The sequence below is a fragment of the Hydra vulgaris genome, chromosome 11 (genome assembly GCF_038396675.1).
Source record: "Hydra vulgaris chromosome 11, alternate assembly HydraT2T_AEP".
Lineage (NCBI taxonomy): Eukaryota > Metazoa > Cnidaria > Hydrozoa > Anthoathecata > Hydridae > Hydra > Hydra vulgaris.
The window spans coordinates 42,066,697-42,089,991 of record NC_088930.1 but is presented as its reverse complement, the minus strand read 5'-3'; the positions used below and the strand labels follow the sequence as shown (position 1 = coordinate 42,089,991).

The window sequence follows — 23,295 nt, the reverse complement described above, 5'->3', positions numbered from 1 at the left end:
CAATTAATTCAACAGTATCAGATGATATATCAAGTAAAAAAAAGACCAAAAATTAGTCATTTTTTTACTTGATACATCATCTTTGCATGATATCTTTAAATTTTGCATTGCTTTGTGGAAGCAGTTGATAACTTTTGTTACTGAAAAGAATTTTCATAGCTTCGAGTATTAAAATTAAACGTTTATTCTCCGTTATTAATAGCATCTTAATTAAAGGAGTGCGGTACTTGCATTTCAATAAACAGGAAACGAGAAGTTTGCACGCGACAAACAGGAAGCTACATTTAACGATTGGGATAGAAAATGTTTGTTATTGATTTTAAAGGCTCAATGTTCGGATGAGCGGTGCAATTATCAATGATTTATTTCATTTGTCTGGAGTAAATTTTTTGTCGTGTTCTCTGACTCACACTTTAAATAATTTAAAGTCTAACCATCTCTTTTTTTGTGCACGGTAACGACATGGAGTACTTTTAATTACCACACAATAACGAAATTTGTTTCATTTTCCAATTAAAAAAAAAGATTTTTTTTAAACTCATATTAGCTGCAGCAAGTTCAGTGTACTGAATTTTAACTACATGTTAGCTGCAACAAGCCTATTCCATTGAATCCTACAACCTTTGTAACCACAACCTTTATAACCTACATGAATCTTATAACCTTTGTATGTACTCATCGAATTTTCACTGACAAGTACTTTAGAAAAATACAATGCTTTGACATTGAAAATGGTTCCAGATTAGAGAAAACTTTTGGTATTTGGGATTTTTATCACCAATTACAACATGCTTTGTCTTTCTTATCTGCATACTATCAATTTCTTGGATGGATGCAGATAATTCTCTTTTATTGAGATCTTGTAGTACTTCTTATTTTTTAGTTATAGATAGCGGAAACATCTATATCAAAAAAAATTTTGCGTCTAATTCTTAAGATTACTCTGTAATTTATCACTAACCAACTTTTATTTAGGATGTTTAACCGAAAATTTGCAATTTTTAAAGCATCAACTTATTTATTGGGAAGTATGTCCAGATGTAAATAAGATTTTTATTAATGCTGTAAAAATTTCTAGTAAAAAAAATTGTTTCGGTGTCATGTCAAATAAAATCTCATAACTATAGAAAAAAAAATGTGGTTTTCCCATGGCTACGTATTTTATACAAATAATCATCGAAACCTCGAAAACTTGATTCCAAACATCAAAGCCTCGAAAAACTTGATTCCAAACTATTATAACAAAGCATAAGCTTATAATATTGACCTCTCCATTCTTAGGTTTTTATTTAACACGCTATCGGGCTTTAAAATTGTTAATAAGTTACTTAATGGTTTAATCGAGCATTTTAACTATTTATTGAAAATTATCAAACCTTGGACTCGAATACTGTAAACTGTAAGTTGTACAATTAAAAAAAATTATAATATTAAATTTGCTAACGGTTTGCATAATAATTTGCATAATACTATATTATGCAAATTTTTATGTAAACCGTTAGCAAATTTAAAAATGTTATAGTTTTTGAAAAAAAAATTGTTTATATACAGAGGCGATTCTACGAATAAAATGAGGGGGGAGGGTGATCACTTTCTTCATTGGGGTGTAATATCCCTCCCCTTCCCCTCATAACATCGCCTCTGTTTATATATATATAAAAATTCCACAGATAGTATTATTAATACTATCTGTAATTTTTATATATATATATAAACAATATTTTTACATTCTTAGTCGTTAAATTTATAGCTTATTTACTTTTCAATTTGAAAAAAATATATATAGTCTAAAAGTATAGTATAAATATAAATAAATATTATATAACTTTTTATAATATAAAAAACCGGTTTACATTGTATTGTGTAAGCATGCAAGTGTATTGGTGTGTATACGTTTGCAACTTACTTCTTGAAATACCAATTTTAATTTATTCAACTAAAATTGAGTAATTTTTCAAATGTTAATCTAACTATAAAACAAATTAGTGATAAGCTTAAGGTACAAGATTCTAACCTGATGCAGTAACTATTAATTGAGTGATTAAATAAAGCAGAAAAATTTTACTACGTTTACAATATCTCATGGCGAATGGTATTTTCTATATCATTCATTCGTCTTTTAAAAGTAACCTACGTTCGAATTATAGAAAATATGCGTTCGAATTGTGCATTTTAAACGAAATTTTTTATTTTAACAGACTTTATTATAAAGTTTATTGAAATAAAACTAAATAAATTATTTTTATTTGTTCTCCAACGACTTAGTACAGTTGCTCGGCCAAACTATAAAAAAAATAGGCGCGATATGTTTTTTACGGTGTAAGGTATTGCACAGGCTATAAATAAGAGAGCGCAAATTATAAGAAACATTTATATCTTTTTAAAAGATATCAAATATAAAAATATAAAGTATACTTTATATAAATGAGAATCGGTACTGTTTTTAGAAAAATTTAGTTTTAGAAGATTGCTTTATTCTGTCCAATTTCCTTTAACTGATTTTGTTAGCGACTTTTATAAGTATGTCTAAGTCTGTTGTGAACAGGATTAACCGGTTCAAAATTTAAATTGCGTCGTCAACCTTACTTCGCGTTGACGGTAATACGGGTTCGGGAATCTTATCCTTGTTACTGCTGATATCTGAATATGATAGGAATTTGTTAATTATTTTTTTAACAGCCAATGGTTGAGGTTAGTTGGTTACTAACTCTCTATCAAAATCAACGAGTGCATCGACATCAAGATTTTAAGGGGCCAATTTGTTTCTTGTATCGCGAAGTTACTTCTGGTTGAACTCTAACTCCTTTACAGCATCATCGTCCTGGCCATCATCCATCATCTCTTCAAATGGTTGTCAACAGCACCTTTTCCAGCGTTCGCTGATAATGCTGATTCTCAGTCACTTCAACCCAAGCCGTTCTGAACATCACCATGGCTTCGAGGATTGATGTTCGGGGCAGTTTTTTAGTTTTTTCTATAGCTCATACTACCTTACGAATTACTAGGATCGATATTTAGCTTTCAATGACCTGACAATAAATGAACTTTTTATGTATTATTTTTTTATGAAATAATAAAGGTAAAAAATATATATTTAGGTATATATTTCAATATTAGTATTGATATTCATACTTTAATGACAATATTTCAAGCCTACATTTGGTTATAAACCGTTAAATTGATTCTTTCTACATGGCCTACGACACGGGTTTTGAAGTGGAGTGGCACAATCATCTGTTTTAGAAAAAAAGTGGGGGATAGCATGTGCCCTCCCGGCCGGATATTGCCTAAAGTTTGCAGAGCTGCTCAACCTGCCTCAGCGGGGTAAGTTAAGCAATAATTTGAGTTAAGTTGAACAAATTTATGAGGCAATTGACAAGCATATGAAAATGCATGGTACGAAACTTGGGTGAATCATCAATACAACTTTCACTAACAGTAAGCATGTATATAATTTCTAAACTTTTTATTTTATATTAAAAATTTACTATTTTTTTTACTTTAATGACGTAAGTAAGAGAAGAGAAAAAACTAAATAGTCAAAAAGTGTCAGAAACATAAAAATGTTATTTTATATAACTACCTGAACTATGAAGCCGACTTTAAAAATTACTAATTTTAAAAACATATATAAATAATGTACCGACAAACTATTTCTCATCAAAGTTGTTCCTTTGTATTAATTTGTTCCTTTGGCTAATTTTAATCGAAAGTTCGATAAATTGGCCCATTATCAACACTTAAGTGATGGTACATAAAAAAGTTTATATGCATCGAAAACAAAAATAGCAAAAAAATTATTTTTTACTATTTTGGTCTAAAATAGTAAAAATACCCGGTTATCTTACTCAACTGCTTTTTATCAATCTTTTGTTGTGCATTGTGTTAACATTCTAATTGCTTAACTTTCATCCATTAGATGTTTTGTCATGTGAAGCGTAGTTTTTGAGATCACGGTTTGTAGATTTGGGGTCCTAATATTAATGAAAAACCCTATGAAAATCCTTTTAAGGGGTGATAGTGCATGCCTATGGGAGCCCAAAATAAAGGGTTTTGAAATCCCTCATTAACATCCAAAGTATAATTTTGGTCAAGAAGTTTATAAGCTTTTGCATACCATAATGCGATCTATTTAAGTGCTTAAAGTGCTACAAGACATGCTTTGTTTAAACAAGATATATAATATAAAATGTAATGCATAAAAACAAAACTTTTTTATTTTAAAAGCTTTTATCCAAATATGCATCTTATTGCTGTTCCGATGTATCAAGATAAATTCTCAAGTTCGAACTTTGCCCCTCGGTTAAAAAATTACCGGTTAATAATTTTTTCGGGAAATGGCAGTAATTATTCAAAGAAGAAAGCAAAATGTAAACACAGTGAGCGCTTTTAAATAAATTTAAAGATGCCTACATTTGCAAAAACTCATGAAGATTGCAGAAAATCTGTTTGTGTTATATGCATGAAAAAGGGTGATCAAGAGTTGACTTAAAACTATAAGTTGAAAATTCTTCAACTGATTCAAACAGACATAGATTTCAGTGATGAAAGAGTGCCTTTGGCTACTTGTGTTTCATGCAGATCTCAAATTGGAAAACTTTGTGCTGGAAAAATCAATCATGTGCTAAACTTTTTGACTTCAAGTCAATTTCTATCAAACCTACAACTAGAGTTTCGTCAGTTTGTGAGTGCCTTTTATGCCAAATTGCCAAGATCAAAGGAAAGGAGAAGCATCCCTTTGACAAAGTCAAAGAATCGGAGGAAAAAATTCCAAAGCAAACTTTTCAGAGTTCTAAAAAGCGCTGCACAAAGTGCTTGTCAATTATTGGCCGAGGACTTCTTCACAAATGCACCATTGGCACTCGCCATGAAAACCTGAGAAGAATGACCACAGATGATCGTGTAGGTGCAGAGCAAGTGGCTGCAGCAGTCTTAGCATCCAAAAGCGCATCTCCAAATGGCACTATTAGACTCAGTCAGCCTTGTGGAAAACTTTTGCCATTGAGGAGAGGTAATTATTTCTATTTTCTAGTTAATTATCATAGTATTATTATGCTAAATTAAAGGCACTAAAAATGTTGATTCACAAACATTTAATTTATGACCTGTAATAATAAATTATGAGAAAAAGAAACAAGAATGCTTTTATATTAATTAAAATGCTAATTGCAACTGCTTTTATTGAAAATTCATCTCTTAATTAATTACCCTGCTTCAATTTTATTTCATCAACCTAATTTTACTTTAAATCATTCTCATTGCAAGAATAAACATTTTTTTTCCTAATGGATGTTATTTTATTGTTTTTAAAGGTCCGTCATCAGCTCAGCAGCTATTCAAAGAACCACTCACAACAGAAAATATGGTTCAAATTCAGAAAAATACAGGACTTTCAAACAATGGCATGCGAAAACTAGGTTCAGCACTAAATCAAATCAGCCCAATTAGATTGGTGGAGCCAAGTTTTCCTTTGAAGTTTGCTCTAGCCGGCCAAAAACTTAATGATCAGTTCATGATCAGCAACATCAGATTGGCAGAGAATGGTCAAACTTGTCAAGTTGTGCACTGCCAGAGCCTCAGCAATCTCAGTGATGTTTTCAGAGCATCACGAAAACTATCAGAATCTTCCATTTTAAAACTCGGGATTGATGGTGGTGGATCATTTCTGAAAGTAAGCTTCACTTACATTGTGTTGGAAGAAGATGAGACTCCTCCACACAGCTCAGTACAGAAGACAACCAAGCTGATGGCACCAGCATCAACCAAAAAAACGAGTGTTAAGCAGCAGATGCTGAAAGCTCTGTCACTTAACGCTCCTGAGAGTTACCAGAATGTGAAGGCCATTTTCGACCTCATTCAAGTCAAAGAAGAATGCCAAAAAGGTTCTTTGGTTGTCTCTTGTGACCTAAAGCTGGCCAACATTCTTTGTGGCATTCAGTCTCACAGAAACAAACACCCTTGTTGTTGGTGTGATGCTGCATCTCCAGGTCTTGAAAACTGTGGACAACTTCGGACTTTTGGTCAGATCAGAAGACAGCATTCTGAATATATCCAGGCAGGAGGAGATTCACGAAAGTCGAAGGAATTCAAAAATATCATTCATGTACCTTTGATTGAATTTCAAGATGACAAGTTTGTCCTTGAGGCTATTCCACCAATGGAGCTCCACTTATTACTTGGAGTTGTGAACCACATCTTTAAAAATCTCTGCGACCTGTGGCCAAGGAATGGCCTCCATCACTTCATATCCCTATCCAGCCTTACCATGGGGGGCATTTCAATGGGAACGATTGCATGAAGCTTCTAAGAGGTCTGGATAAGCTTCAACAGCTTTCAGAAAAAGAAGGTTTCAGTCCAGCTCTTGGCTTCATTCAAACATTCACACTATTCAAGACAGTGGTCACTTCGTGCTTTGGAAAAAGCCTGGACCCTGACTATGAATCCAAAATTGAACAGTTCAAACCTAGCAACACTAACCTTCCTATTTCTGTGACTCCCAAAGTGCATGCAGTGTTTTACCACGTGCCACAGGTCATCAAGATGAAACAAATTGGACTCGGCCTTTTTAGTGAGCAGGCAACAGAAGCTCTACATTCCAACTTCAAATCTCACTGGGAGAGATTTAAGAGAGATCCATTGCACCCAGATTATGCCAGTCACCTTTTAAAATGTGTCATTGACTACAACAGCAAGAGAATTTAATTTATTTTAGAAAAGAAAATTTTCTTCAGAACATGCCTTTTCTCTGTAATCCATTAATGTAAATCCAAGGTTGTAACAGAACTTGAAAACAAACTCACTTAGAAAATAAATTATTTAAAGAATATTGGTTTGAATTTTACAGGCTAATATGTTGTGTTTTGTAAAAAAAAATGCAAAAAATTTTTTTTTTCAACAAACTTTTTGGGCTACTCATAACCTAAATGTATGGGTATTTCGTATTAAAACATTCAAAGCTAAATAAGTCTGTTGGATTTTAATCCAGGATTTTCAAATCACTCATTTTGTGTTCCATATGACATGCACTATCACCCTTTTAAAGGGTTTCCATAGGGTGTTTCATTGATATTAGGACCCCAAATCTACAAACCGTGAGATATTTTAATTGGGTAATTCCATGTCAAAACGGCAAGTCGAAATAACCCACCATCTCAGAAATACTTGATTTTTGGCACAAATGCAGTTAATAGTGTCGCTAGGAATATTCAAAAATAATTTAGAGCCAATTTCATTATTTTAAGATTTATGGGTCTTTGAAGTTTGAGATTTTTTACATTTTTTTATTCTCTGCGCTCTGAGCAACATCTATAGCAACACTAAAATGGTAAAGTATACAGTTACTTAAACCATACGTTTACAAAATTTAATAGGTATAGAAACTTTTGAAGAAAAAAATCAAAAATCATTACTTAAAGTTATTAGATCTTATATTTGATAAAAAACTTTGCAATGCAAACCGTGTTTTTAACAATAATTTTTCAGTAAACATGTCTAGTTTAAGATTAATTGCAGAAAAGGTATTGATCTATTCATTTTAAATCTTTACAATAATAGTATATATATAAATACATGTAAGAGGCAAAAATTATTTCACTGTTTTTTTTATGCACATATCTATTATATTATTGTTTTTTTTTTTTGCAATTTTATTTTTGCAATTTTATTTACCGTTTTGTTTATAATCTCCATATAGAGATTATAACTAAAATAATTTCTCACAAAAAAATAATAATTTCTCACATAAGTATTATTATTAATACTCAAATATTAAAACCAATTGCTCCATTTAATTAATTAAACAAGAAACTAGAAATTCATTTTTATTTTAAACTAAATAAATGTAATCATAGCTATGATTATACTTATTTAGTTTAAAATAAAAATAAATTTTTGGTTTCTTCTTTGATTAATTAAATGGAGCAATCGGTTCTAACATTTGAGTTTTGATTATTATGCTCATGTGAGAAATTATTATTTATTTAATATTGGTTTTAGAAAAATAAAATATTGAAATTAAATATTTTTATAATGGCTAGAACATCACAATGCTCAGAAGGATTGATTTTAAAATCAAATTGTCACAAGTTAACGTTTACAAACCACATTGAAATAAACTTTTTTCAAGATTTAGCTCCAGATGAGCAAAATTTAGTTTGTTCTTGCAGTTCCACAAACTAAGCGAGGTAAAATGCTGCTTGATCAAATAAATACTTTAGCGAAAAATTTTCATGAAGATGGTGAAAACTCTCGCCAGATGCCTGGTCGAAAGGATTTTATGAGTGTTAGTTGGAAAGTCCATATGCAAAAGCGACTACTTTTATCAAGCTTAAAAGAGTTATTAGTCTCATTTAAAATTCTATATCCACATTTAAAGTTAGGTTTTTCCAATTTTTATGTTTTAAGACCTAAATGGTGTGTTTTACCAAACTCATCAGGAACCCATTTTGAGTGCGTTTGTATCTACCATCAAAACATGAAGTTAATTCTCCTACCCATTAAAATTGATTACCATGAACTATATAAATTTATTGTTTGTGATATGCAAAACAAAGAATGCATGTTAAATCGATGTATACAGTGTAAAAAAAATACATCAAAATTAGAAGATCATATCTAGTTATACAGCTTGTAAGCATACCAGATTATGTAAATATGGTGATGGAAAAACTAGTCAAGTTAACAGTCCATTCATATATTTCTAAATGCCAATCTAAATATTTGAAAAATCTTAAAGAAGAACTGCCATCAAATAGTGCAATAATTCTAGGAGATTTTGCAGAAAACTAAAGTTTTGTTGTGCAGGATGAAATGCAAGGTTTCCATTGGAACAATCTTCAGTGTACACTTCATCTAGTAGTTGTGTACTATAAAGAAAATCAAATGTTGCATTCCACTTTATATTGCATTATATCAGATGATAACAATCATGATGTACCAATGATTTACGAGGTACAAAAATTAATTATCAATAATCTAAAGCAAAAGATACACAAAAAACTGCAAAAACATTTTAAACCTATGTCAGCATAAATCAGACTTCATAATAGATGCAAAATGGGTTTTCTTTGCAACCAGCCATGGAAAGCAAACTTACGATGGTATTGGAGGAACAGTTAAACGGCTTGTAGCTAATGCTAGTTTGCAGAGAATTTCTACAAATCAAATATTGAACTCATGTGATATGTTACATATTACACTAGCAACATCAAAGGTATAAACTTTATTTTTATTTCAAGTGAAAGTGTGGTTGAAACAAGATTATTACAATCTGAACGATTTAAAAATGTAAAATAATACCAGGAACAAGAGATTTTCATGAATTTATTCCTGTATGTCAAAATGAAGGTAAGATGAGATACTACAGTGATGACACTATGCCTAGTTTGACTTACATATTTAAAAATTGTGAGATGCAAGGTGATGTGCAAAGTTGATGTGGAATTTAAATTTATGTACCATCAATACCCCTTGAATCTTGAAAGACACTTGCTTGCTTCTTTTTATCAATTATTACTCAGAATCGACAGTTTGTGTATGTCTATGATATGTATATGACAATATATTTTATTTGTTGAAAAGAAAAATTACCTAATTTTGTTTTGTTTTACAGTTCAAAGAAAAACAAAAAAATATTTATAGTTCACTAGTTTGTATAAAGATTTTTCAATTCATAAAAACACGGAATTCAAAGAGTTAATGCGTTTTGATATTTAAAATTGAGTTTATTTATGTACATGCATATCATGGATATTGCAGTTTTACACCTAAAGGGTCATCCATAAATGATGTCAGTAAATATAGGGGGGAGGGGGGGGGAGGGAGTGCTGGAAAGTTTGACACTAATTTACAATGGGGAGGAGGGTGTTAAGGCTAAAATAATGTCAATTTAAATTATTTTTTTAGTTTTAATGAGCAGATTTTAACGGTATTTACATCTACTAAATGGTAAAGAAATGATGTTTTGTTTGTGGGGAAATTAATATTAAATTCGGGGAATTTGATATTATATTTTATTAAATTATTTATAATATAATATTATAAAATTAATATAATAAGTTTCCCAGAGACATCAAATAAATAACAACTACTAACGTAAAATAAAAAATTACTATCGTTTTATTAATATATTACCATTTGACTGCGAATCAAATTATGTTAGAAATATTAACTCTTTGTAGATAAAATTCACAATCGTTATTCGCTCCCAAGCGGATTGTAAAATGTGGTTCAAAGTAAACTCATAAAAATAAACTCATAAATTTGTCATTTTTTGAAATAAAATTGTCGTTATTTCAAATACGAAACTCTAATTGCTCTCTAGCGGATTGTAAGACGTGATGCTAGCAAACACATAAAGTCTATTGAATATTTCAAACGCTAATTTCTCCCTAGCGCGTTGAAAAAACTCTTTTAAAAAGCTTGCGCTAACGATGAACAAAATCATTATTCTGATTGTGATGTAAACAATGCTAATAAATTGTGATGTAAACAATGCTATTAAAATATGGATAAAATCGCATTACTTAACTTATTGATGGTCTCGTATGGAAATGCTCATCCCGATAAAAAAAAAAAAGCTAATATCCAGAAAGAAGTCCATAGTATATGGAATTCATTAAAAGAAGAGAAACTGGTGCATAAGGATCTTGAATCAAGAGTAATGCATTTAATCAATTTATTTAATGAAAAGACAATGAAGTTCAAGAGCAAGCAATTATCATTTTGGGCCAATACTCCAAACCAGTCTGCCCCCACGTATACTCCACTTGAATTTGACAAGAATTCCTCACAGCTTATTGAGCCCATTAATGAGCGATCTGTTATTGATGATCAACAAAGTGCATTAACTTTGAGTTTGTTAACCACGAAAAATCAAAAGAATGCAAGAACAGTGGCTCAAGATCGACTCAATTCTGAGATTGCAGCTTTAAATTGTGAAGTTGCTGAACTGAAGACTAGAAAGAGAAGTGGATTCATTGCTGAAGCTGAAGAGCATGATTTGAAAAAGAAAAAGAAGAAATTAGCTCATCTATGTAAAGAACTGGCCAAAAAAAGTATGATCAAGCTCAACAGAAGAAAACTAGAGAACTGAAAAAAGCTAGAATGGAGGAAATCTGCTTGGAGCATCCAGAAGTCAAAGAAAAACTAAAAATCAGAAAGAAACCTGGTCGACCGTCAGTTGAAGACGATCAACCTCTTCTTTTGAAGGCGATAGTGGATATTGCTCTCCATGGTTCGTCCGCCGATGAAAGATATCGGTCAGAGGTTCTTCGGGTAATGATAGCTTAGCTATGTTTGTTAACATTGTATTTGTTAGAATTTTACTCTTAATTAGTACTATCACTATTGTAAATATCCTTGAAATGTTAACAATTAATTTCAAGATTTAATTTGAATATAATTTACGAAATAAATCCCGTTTTCTGTAAAAAAGTTAATTATATCCAAATATATTTTTTTATTATTTAGAGCATTAAAACTCTCGACGAATTGACATGCGAGATGAACAAAATTGGATTTGCAATCAGCAAGAGCGCCCTTTATACTCGTCTACTTCCGAGAAGTTACGGAACATAAGAAGGCATTAGATTGATTAGTCCTCAGAATGAATCTCATTTAAAACATGTTAACGGCGCTTTTTCAGTTCAACTATAAAATATGTGGAAGAAGTTTGTTTAATTTTAGAGCAAGATAAAGTGTGTTTCATTAGCCAAGACAACAAGGCTAGAGTGCCAATCACAGCAGCCAAAAAACAGGCGACGTTGTTGATGCATTTGGAGTACCGGGTAACTCTCCCGGACCACGACTGGGTCGTGGCTGCTAAACACAAGCTTGTACCATCTGTATACGCTGGAATTACGATCAAAAAAGATGGTCTCGGAAAAACAGATGCTGTTACTTATTCTGGACCTACCTACATTGCTGTTTGATCAGGAAAATACGCATCCTCGACCGCCTTTGCTCATGGATTTGACTTTCAGCGGCTTTTGGATATCAAAGAATTCGACTCTATCACCAGAGGTCCTCAAACTAATATGGTTAAGTCTATCGTTGTGTTTAGCGTCGATGGAGGACCCGACGAAAATCCCAGATACCAGAAAGTAATTGAAATCGGAATTCACCATTTCTTGAAGAATAACCTTGACGCTCTTTTCATCGTGACGAACGCTCCAGGGCGCAGTGCATTCAACAGAGCTGAGCGACGAATGGCACCTGCAATTAAAGAATTATCTGGTGTAATTCTTTCGCACGAACATTACGGAACTCATCTTAATTCTCAAGTTAATTACATTGACAAAAGTTAATTTGTAAAAATATTAATATAATTTTTAACCTATAATAACCAACATATCTTTTTAAATCAGGCAGGACAATAGATGAAAGTTTAGAAAAACAGAACTTTGGTTTTGCTGGACAGGCTTTAGCTGATATTTGGTCTGATCTACAAATTGACGGTTATCCAACCATTGCAGAGTATATTGATCCAGACAAATCAGAGCTAGAGTCAAGGAGCCTTTTATTTCAAGATCAACGTTGGATTGCCGATCATCTTCGGACAAGTCAATATTTTACTCAAATTGTGAAATGTGAAAATCGTTTTTGTTGTCGGACTATTAGAAGCTCTTACTTTACTCTAATTAGAGCAAGATTTCTTCCGCCACCTGTCCCTGTCAACCAAACGAGAGACGGGCTCAAAGCAGTAGATGTCTCAGAAGAAGCAAAAGAATTGTTTCCATCATCCATCTTTATGCTCATCGCATCAAACATTGAAAGTATTCTTCCTTGTACTGCCAAAGGATTTCCAACTTTGCCGTATGATGCGTTTTGTCCATCAATTCAGTCTCGCCTAACTGGTAGAATCTGTAAAAAGTGCAATATCTACTTTGCCTCTCAAGCTATGTTGAAAAAGCACGCTTCTATCCATTCTTCTGCTATAACACTCCCTCTAATCAAAAGGGTCCAACCTGTTTGTATCGCTGCCAAGCGTCAGACAGAATATTTGGCAGTCATCGCCTTGCAGAAGAGTTCGGAAACTGCTGAATGGTTAAATGAAAATGAAGTTGACGCAACGAATTTGATTGTAACTCAAGAATATGATATCCTTTTAGAGCGCGGAGAGGATTCACTACCTATTGTTTCAATTGATGATCACTTCAACAACCTATGAGAAGATTATATTAAAGATATATAATACTATTTGCTTAGTTGATTATTTAATGAGATATCGACTATTATATAATATAATTTGATGAGATCTACTATTATATAAATGTGTAATTTAGTCAGAAAAAAATAAATGGTTTGTAAGCATTTTTATTGTTTTTTAGAGGGGGGAGTACACAAAAACTGACATTATATATAACGGGGGGGATGGCCAAAAATTGACAGAGTTTGACAAAGGGGGGAGGGGGAGTCGAAAAATTGAGAAAAAATACTGACATCTTTTATGGATGACCCCTAAGTGAAAATACCTTTTATTTTTTTGACTAGCACTGAGTGAATATACCTTAGATATTTATATATACTTTAAGAATATGGAAATATATAGATCATAACCTTTTCTGTAATTCTTCTTAAAGCATGTTTACTTTGAAATTTTATTAAAAACGTCGATTTACTCTTATTGATTTCTTAATAAATATAAAAAATTATTGTTTCTTAGTAAAATTTTATGGTTTAGCATCTAATAATATGTGGAAAATTTCAAATAATAAAATAAAATAGTTAAGGTAACAACGTATGTATCGACATTTACTTGTTACTAAGGACGTTGCTAGGGGAGCGTGATAAGTAAAAATGTTACTAAGTTTTGAATTTCAAACTAGCATAACTTCTAAAATATTCCAATTTGTTTATATAAAGAAATTTTTTTAAATAATGAATACCGTCTATTGCAAAATTTATAACTTTTGATACTGATATTGCAATTATGAAACCAATATTGAAATCAAAAATAACTAAGTAAACATATCTGATAATACAATGATTCATCGGCTGTGTACTTCCTGTATTTGTTATTTAATGAATAAAATTGTAAATTAATATCTTTTAATTATGAAATATCTGGATTAAGTGGACAGCTATTTACTATCATAACAACCCTTCTTCTTTGCATTTCGAGCTTACGATAGAGCTTGCGAAACCATTCCTCAATGTAAACCACTTCAACAAGGCCTTATTCAGCTGTTTTGACACGTTGCCGCGTCAAAAATTAACGACGAATTTTTAAAAGCATTAAATCTATTTTTTCGTTTTTTCTTCTCAGTAGTACAGGTTGTGCTAAATTTGTTAGCCACATCTCTTAATTTGGTCTGCCCTTTTCTAGTTCTTTTAAGGTGTTGTACTTTAGTTTCAAAATAGTTACGCTTTCTTTTTGCGTCTATTTTGTTCATGTCTGTCACGAGCAAATAAATTCAAGGAAGCATTAAGACTTTAAAAGACTCGAATATTTTGAAGCATTGAATTCTCGGGATTTGAACTTACTATCGTAGAACAACGAAAGATAAAAAGAGTTCCAACTATAAAAACAATATTTAAAATACACGATGAAAAATGCGTCGTTGGGGTACAAGAATCTAGTTGCTTTACTTAGTAGTAGTAATAGTAATATATTTAAATAATTAAATTTTTCAAAAACTTAATTTTTCAAATTATGTGAGGTCGAGTTAAAGGAGTTTTTTTCTACTTTTTTACTATTGCAAAAGATCATTTAAACAATCATTTAATTGTATACGATCATTTTAATCAAAAAAAGTTTTGGGTCCCGTCAAGGTTTTCTATAGTAAACTCTGACGGGACCGAATTAATTTTTCAGTTTAAATGATCTTTTGAATTATTTTAAAGATTCGATTTAAATTATCTTTTAAATCATTGTCACGGAATATCGAGGGATTGTCCATAAAGTACGTGCGCAATTATTGTTTTAAAGCTGATATTGGTTTATTATTATATCATTTTTTTATTATTCGAGGAAAGGGTCGAAAAAATTCTGATAAAATTGCGTGTGCATAAAAAGGAAATAAGATTTAAAAAGAACTATACACAAGTAAAAAAATTTCTTATTTACAAAAACAACGAAAGTCAAACCGATTTTGTAAATGCTGGATAGCTATTAAAAGCTATATCAGCCTTGGTTGTTATCAGCTCTGTCGTTGAAGTGGAGTTGTATAGTTATTCCTTCTATCACACACTTTAATAATATATTTAATATAATATTATTAATATATTGTAAATTAATAGTATTAATAATACAAGTAATAATGATAATAAAAGTGATGATAAATTAACAATTATAAGAATAATAAAAAAATGATATAATAATAAACCAATATCAGCTTTAAAACAATAATTGAAAAAAGCCAGGAAAGTTTCAAACAGTTATATACTGACAAAACATAACAGCCTACCTATTTAACTAAAACAACTACGGCAAAAAAAGTAACGATGATTTATTAAATATAATCTTAATATTGATAATCTTAATATTAATAATTATAATAAAAAACGATAAAAGTACGATAAATATTTCTTTAAAATCTAACAATAAATAAACAAATTTTTTTTTCCAATAACACAAATAAAAATGTGTCACAAACACAAACATAAATATCACACACACATATCATACATACACATTAGTGTTATGATTTTTTTAACTTTTGTCACAGTTTTAATTGGCCATAGTTTTAAAACTGATAGTTAATTTTAAAATTTCATAGTAGTATTGAATATAGTTAAAAAATGTCCCCCACCCACCCACAATTAAGTTATGCTATAAAAATATTGTTGTTTTTATGACTATTATGGAAGTATTTGATTTTTAAATTTGCTATAAAGCATAAAACACACCTAAGTAAAAACTATTTTATGCGCTTGTGTAATATGTTGGTCTGAACTGAAATATTACACAAATACAGAAAATAGTTAATACTAATGCGTTTTATGTTTTACTCATTTCTTTTGTCTTTACCCATTTCAATGTATTTTTTAATTAATTTTATAATTATACAGTAAATTTTTAAAGAAAAGTATTTTTATTAAAATAATATTAAAACATAGAACATTACTAACATATATTATCCATACATTTTACATTTTTCTAATATGTCAAATAAATATAGCAAAACTGTTGTTAACAAATATTCAAGAGTATGGACAAAAAATTTAGTTTCGTTTGAAAAACGTATAACATCAAGATTTGGTCTACCCTTTATTGAAAAACCATTGGATTCATTTAATAGAATGCTAAAAAAAATTTTTATTGGAAGTTACAACTACCTGGCATCAATTGAAAAAAGCAGAAAAGAAAGAGTAAAGTCAATTGCTGTCGAAATAAGTAAATTATGGAACAAACTCAACTTTCCAAGTATTTCTAAAAAATCAGTTGGAAGAAAAATTGAAAAGGTTATAGAAATACATGACAAGTATCTTAAAAAGCCTGGCAAAAAAGAAGAATGCTCTGTTTTTTGAGACCTTTTTGATATCACCAATATTATAAAATTTTATAACATACAATTAATAAGTTCAGGAGAAGTTGGTCACAGTACTAACACACAAGTGTCATTACATCTTTCAAAAGTCAGAGTTTGCAATGCAAAAGATACAACTTCTACGAGCAAGCAAATAATCGTCCAGTTAGCAGTTCAACTGCATCAGAAGAAAGTGGTTCAGATTTAGATTCACAAGACAATTATGAACCAGTGGAATTAAAAAAATCAAAAAAGAGAATATATAATAGAACAAAGTTAGCATCTAATCTTGTGATAACTGAATCTTTAAGTACAAATAAATCAGCTAGAATCTGTAAAAAGTTATTTGAAAAAGGTATTGAAATAGAAACTCCAAGTCAGACAGGAATATGGAGATAAACTAAAAGGCAAAGGGAAAACATGAAGAAAATTGTTGCTAAAATGGTATAAGAAGAATAATTCAGCCTCCATTTTGATGGAAAGAAAATAAACAAGACTGAATACCAAGTTGTGATACTTCAAAATGAGAAAAGGAAAATTAACTTAGAAATTGTTAAATGTGAAAGTGAAAAATCCAATGATATTTTTGAAGCTTTTAAGAAATTGCTAAATGATTTTGACGCATGGAAATGTATTTCAATGATTGTATGTGACACAACAGCAGCAAACACAGGAAAATTGAATGGTATAGTTGTAAAAATACAAAATGAAATGGAAACCAGAGGCTTTACTAAACCACAATATTTAGGATGTCAGCATCATATACTGATTTAAATCACGTTTTACATCATTTTGTAAATTGTAAATCAACAAGTCCTGATTTTGATTATAAATTTGTGAAGGACTTAGCTAAAAATTATGAAAATCTTCGAAAAAATTATACATATGAAGCTGAGCCTAATCATTACATAAACTTGGGATAACGAGATGACTTCAAATTTTTTTATGACTTATGTGAAGCTTTTAGTTACTTCAAGAATCATAAAAAATTACCAAAAATTAAGTGGCACAAGCCACTTAATTTTTGGTAATTTCCTCCATTGCACAGTGCTAGATGGAACTCTAGAGCATCATATGTTCTTCTTGCCTATTTTCTTATACCAACATGGAGGTGTGAACTTGAAAGTGCAGCAGCTTTTATTGCAAATTAATGGAAAAAACTTTGGCTCATCAAACAATTATTTGATGATAAATCATATGACTATATGCTTGATAAGAGGTCGGCAAATTGTGGGCCTTTGCTACATAATTTGTGGGTCCCAAGCCACCTAACTGCATAATATACAAAGTAGTGTAGTTGTGGGCCTTTTAGTTGTTTTCCAGGCTGTAAAAATTATAAAGCCTCCTTATAAAATACTCCCTAACACCAGATCTTGTCATTTTAGACATAGTAAAAAAATAATTTTAATGCACTCTAACACTGTAGGACTTTAAGACTTCAAATAAGATCTTTATACTTAAAAGTTAAATCATGCTAAAAAATTACTCTACAAAAATAAAAACATTCGAAAAGCACGTCAAAAATAATTAGAACATTCGAATTTGTTCAGATGAAGTAACTCAAACAACAATTTAATTAATTTAACGCTGTAAAAACTATTTCGTATCAAATATACCAGTGGTAAAAGTTATCGTCTTTAGAATGTTTTTCGTACTTTTCTTGAATAAAAATACTACATTGTTTAGATTTTTTACGAAATAAGTATTATAAAAGAAATAGTCGGCAAATCTTTAATGTTTTAAATAACCGGTTTTTTAAGACGCAATATTTGGAAATTGAATAACCAAAAATTACTCGAGTATAACCAGTTATCGAGTAACCGATTATCGAGTTTGGATGCTTTACTCAGAAGTTGCAACTCTGATAAATACACACATTAACTTGCAAAGATATGCCAGGTAAACATGAAGCGAAGCGTAAATATGCACGTCAGTGGAATGAAAAATGGGAGCTGATTTATTTCTTCACTGAGGGACCAAGTAACAATGCTCTATGTTTAATATGTAATGAGACTGTTAGTGAACTGAAAGGAACCAAGCTTGAATGTCATTTCGTATCAAAACATGAATTGTACAATACTAAATATCCTCTTGATTCAACAACCAGAAAAATAAAATACGACTCATTGAAAAGCTGTTTAGAAAAACAGAAAAATTTGTTTCAACAAATGTCTAGCAGTGTTGATTGTGAAACTCGTGCCTCTAATATGGTGTCATGGATATTAGCAAAAAACCTGAAACCATTTACTGATGGTGAAATAATCAAAGAATGCATGATTGAAGCATCAAAATTTCTTTTCCCAAATGATAAAAAAATTCATGACAAATTTCAAAGTATGCACTTGTCCGTGCGTACAGTTACTCGAAAAATTGAGTTAATTGAAAAATTGAGAAAATGGTTGTTAATGTTTATGAACAATTGTCAAACAATCTGTCAGAAGCTGAATTTGTGAGTATCGCTCTCGATGAGTCTACTGATCTTGTCGGTAAAGCACAACTCTGTGTTTATGCACGTTTTATCACTACGAATTGTTGTTTATTTGAAGAACTGCTTGGAATTGAACCACTGGAAACAACTACAACTGGACAAGACATTTCTGACAAATTGTTCAAAATATTAAAAAATAGGAAAGTGCCGCTTCAAAAAATTTTGAAAATTCTTCAGTTGTCACAGATGGCGCTCCTGCTATGATTGGAAGAATTCGAGGAGTTGTTACTTTGCTGAGAAATAGTGGTGAGTTTCCTAACAAATTTATGTCATATCACTGTGTGATACACCAGGAAGCACTGTGCGCTTAAGTTGCGACAATTGATGATGTAATGACAGCTGTAGTAAAAACAATCAATCATATACGTTCCAATGCACTCAAACGGCGTCAATTTCGTGCGCTAATGGAACAAAATGAAGATGAACATGGTGATCTTCTTCTTCATTCAGAAGTATATAGACAAAAAATAAATAATTTACCATTACAATCAAAAATAAATGTTTGTCTATTTTTTGCAGGTTAGGTGGCTATCAAGAGGAAATATTCTTAACAGATTTTGGGAGTGTTTGCCAAGTGTACTGCAGTTCATGGTAACTCAAAAAATTTTATTCATTACAATGTCTATTGAAGAGTTTAAGTGTAAACTGGCTTTCCTTTGCGACATCACAGCACAATTCAATGTTCTGAATAAGAGATTACAAGGCCGCCGTGTGCTGGTTTGTGATTTGATCAACCACATCACTGTGATGAAGACAAAACTTAATTTGTACAAAACTCAATTTGCATCTGGTAGTTGCACTCATTTTTCTACTTTTAATGAATGTCAACCATCAAGGGAAATATTATCGTCATTTTCATTAATAGTGACTGCTCTGTATGATCAATTTGAAAACAGATTTAATGAATTTGAAGACTTAAAAAAGCGTATGGTTTTTTTGTGTTATCCATTTGACTTTGATATGAATGATATTAGTATTCTAAAGGACTTTGAAGAAGCTGATATTTTAAAAGCAGAGGATAAACTAATTAACTTTCAATGTGACGACGAGTTGAGAAGAAAGGCACCAAAAAAAGATGAAGATGGCACTTTTGGTGAAAATTTAATTATTTTCTGGCATTCTGTCATGAAGGAACGTTTTCCAGTTCTTAAAAAACATGTAAATAGACTTATCTGTATGTATGGCACTAGTTACTAATGCGAACAAACATTCTCAGCCATGAAAATAATAAAAAATGTTTACAGAACAAGACTGGCTGACACTCATTTGAATGACCAAGTGCTAGCTGCAACAACAAAATACTCACCAAATTTTTAATTGTGTTTTATATGTTTTTTTTTCTTAAGTATGTATTTTGTATTGATACAATTATTAGTTCTATAATCTAATTCTATAATATATTCTGTTATATAGGTAATATAACCTATTTTATATATAATTTATTTATTGCTGTGGGCCGCGTTAAAACTAACTTGCTGAAAATAATTACTTTTATTGATCCACTTCAATGATATGTAGTTTATAAATATTAAATATAATTTAAAATTAGTTTTATTTATTTTTGTGGCTGTTCATAAATGGGTGGAAATAAGCTTTACGTGTCTTCATGTAATCTATGAAAAATCACGTTATTATCAAAAAAGGGGGGAGGGGGATAATTCTGCAACTAGACTACCATTAAACCAGTTTTTTATCAATTACTCAACATTGCTCAGGTTATAGAAGTATGGCCACAACAGATTCAAAAAATGTCATAACCCTAATACACATCACAAACATACACACACACACACACACACACACACACACACACACACACACACACACACACACACACACGCATTTAGTCACAAAAAGTATAGAGTGTTCATAATAAATAAAAATATTCAAATAAAAGAGTAAATCTTATCAAAGTACTTAGCAAAACACATATCGTCTCCTCAAAATTAAAATTAAAAAATCATTTGATTTTTAAAAAATTATTATTTATAGTTTCTTCAAAACGGAGATTGATAATTTTTATATATCATTTAACTACTTTCCAATTTCGAATGTTTTTTTCTTTTGACTTTGGTTTTTTATTGCCTTGTTTCTTTTTTCTTTTTTTCCTTTTGTTTATTTGCTTGATTTGGTTTTTAATTTTTTGTTTATGTTTTTTGCTTTTTTATTTCTTTCTTTTTCTTTTCTTGACTCTCTTTTTTTTTATTTTTTATTTTTTTCTTAAAAACTTCTAATAAACCTTTTTTTTTTTAATTTTTTTATAAAATTCGTTATAAAAAAGCATCTGCAAAAAAGTCTAGGCACTGTCCAATGAGAATCATAGTAAACACAATAAGGTCACCTACATATAAATTATCCAATTATTTAGTAAATCTCATTCAATCTACCTCCAATCTTTACAAAACAAAACTTCGAAATTCAAAACAATTCGTTGAGTGTGCTCAATCATGGTATACCAATTCTGGTGAATTTCATGTTTCTTTCGATATTGTTAATCTTTACCCTTCTATACCAGTTAAAGAATCAATCGATATTTTAATAGAACAACTCCGTAATCGTACTATCTTTAATTCAAAATTATTGTTTTCAGAAATAAAAATACTTTTAGATTTATGTTACATACATAAAAACAACACATGCTCATTAGAAGATGTTGGTCCTATAGGCTTATCATTAATGGTGGTAATGGCAAAGAGTTTTCTGCAACATTATGATTAAGAAGCGTTAGTACAGGCAAAATATTTAACACCACCAATATATGTAAAATCATTTCAAAGGTATGTTTACAATATCCATTCCCGTTTTAATAATGAGGAAGAATCAGAATGTTTTCTCGATTTGTTAAATAACCAACACACAAATATCAAATATACAATTGAAAAAGAAAGTGATTCACAAACAATAAGTTTAGATTACTTGAATTACGAGAGTATATATAACCCTTAGAAACATTGTACTATATTATAAAGAATTGTAAGGATAAGTTGATTTACTATAAAAAGATGTTTTTACATAATTTAATTAAATTAAGTATCAATAATCTCAATAATTACTGATATTTTTTGGTCAACTTTTTCTAAAATCAGGACAGCCATAGAAAATTTTAATTGCTTTAAATAAATTTTTTGATTGGTAGATATTCAATATAACTTAAAAAAGGGTTTTTTACGTTCAAAAAATAAAGTAGATTTTTAACTTTATTATATTTTATAATATAATTTTAAAGGGAATCATAATGTAAACTATAAAATAGTATCCTCAGTTGATTTATGTCACACTCCAGTGCACCTATCCCTATATAAATCAGTTGATTGGCGTACTCTACACTGCGTGTATAGTTAATATTCATTCTTAAAATATACTTTTAAGAAACATCTATCTCAGTTGATTGATTATAACCTATTTTAAAATTTATTTTATTTAATTTATAAAGGAAATATAAGTATTACTTGTGTAGAAGAAATAGCCAATTATTGTATGTTTATAGTATAAATTAAAACTATTATAGTATAAATTAAAATCATAGTAAAATATAAAAAACATTAAATTTTATAAAGTGTGTAGATGTAAAAGTTCACACTCAAGACTACTTTTCATTTACAACCAATAATTTCCTCTAGTTTAGTTATAAGGCGAATATAGACAGATGTCCATTGGTCTAAATTGGTGGGGGTGGATGCATCCGCCATCCCTCCTTGATCCGTCACTGCAGATGTCCATCTATCTAAATTTGCCTAATAACTATACTTACACTCAAATTATTTGAAATATTTTTATTTCCTTTTGTGAACCAGCTTAGTTTTCATGTCTGAAACAAAGAACTTTGATTATTTATTTGATAAAAACATTCTGTAGATTCATTTTGATATTTTTGAGATCTGGTAATTAGATAAAATAAATGTTTCGTTTCATGAAGTATGTCAAAGTAATAATTTAACTCCTTCATCTTTATAATTGATAATTATCTATTTATATCAGTCTAAACTTGCGTAAAATATATTAATGCTTAAATTATTAAAAATCACCCTCATTTCATTTTTGTCTACCAGTTTAGCAAGCATGTCTAATACAAAGAGCTTTGTTTTAAATATTACCCATATAAAGTATCTTAATCATCTTAGTTTTTATAGTTTACTGTTGACATCTTCACCAAATCATTTTGAAATTTCATAAATTTTGAAAAACAATAGACCTAAACAGCATTCCTACTAGCATTGGTATTGATTTTAATTCCGAATCTTCTTATATTATCCTTAAGATACCTAATTACTCTTTTTTTAATGAGATATTTTCGAATTTCAAAACAATCTTGTGTATTCCAATATTAAAAAAAACTTT

At 30.2% G+C, this 23,295-nt stretch overlaps 1 protein-coding gene across 4 annotated transcripts in view; it reads right to left on the bottom strand.

The window, feature by feature from the left end:
* The window catches only part of LOC100198378 (uncharacterized), a 137,329-nt gene extending 135,208 nt beyond the window's left edge, over positions 1-2,121 (bottom strand). For 3 of the 4 annotated variants that reach the window (XM_065808883.1, XM_065808884.1, XM_065808886.1), the window contains exon 1: positions 2,015-2,110. In XM_065808883.1, coding sequence (XP_065664955.1) covers positions 2,015-2,084 — 70 coding nt within the window. In that variant the 5' untranslated portion in view covers positions 2,085-2,110. Of the gene's footprint in view, positions 1-2,014 lie in introns of all 4 variants that reach the window. The other variant, XM_065808885.1, reaches the window with a different exon arrangement.
* Positions 2,122-23,295: the final 21,174 nt, after the last annotated feature.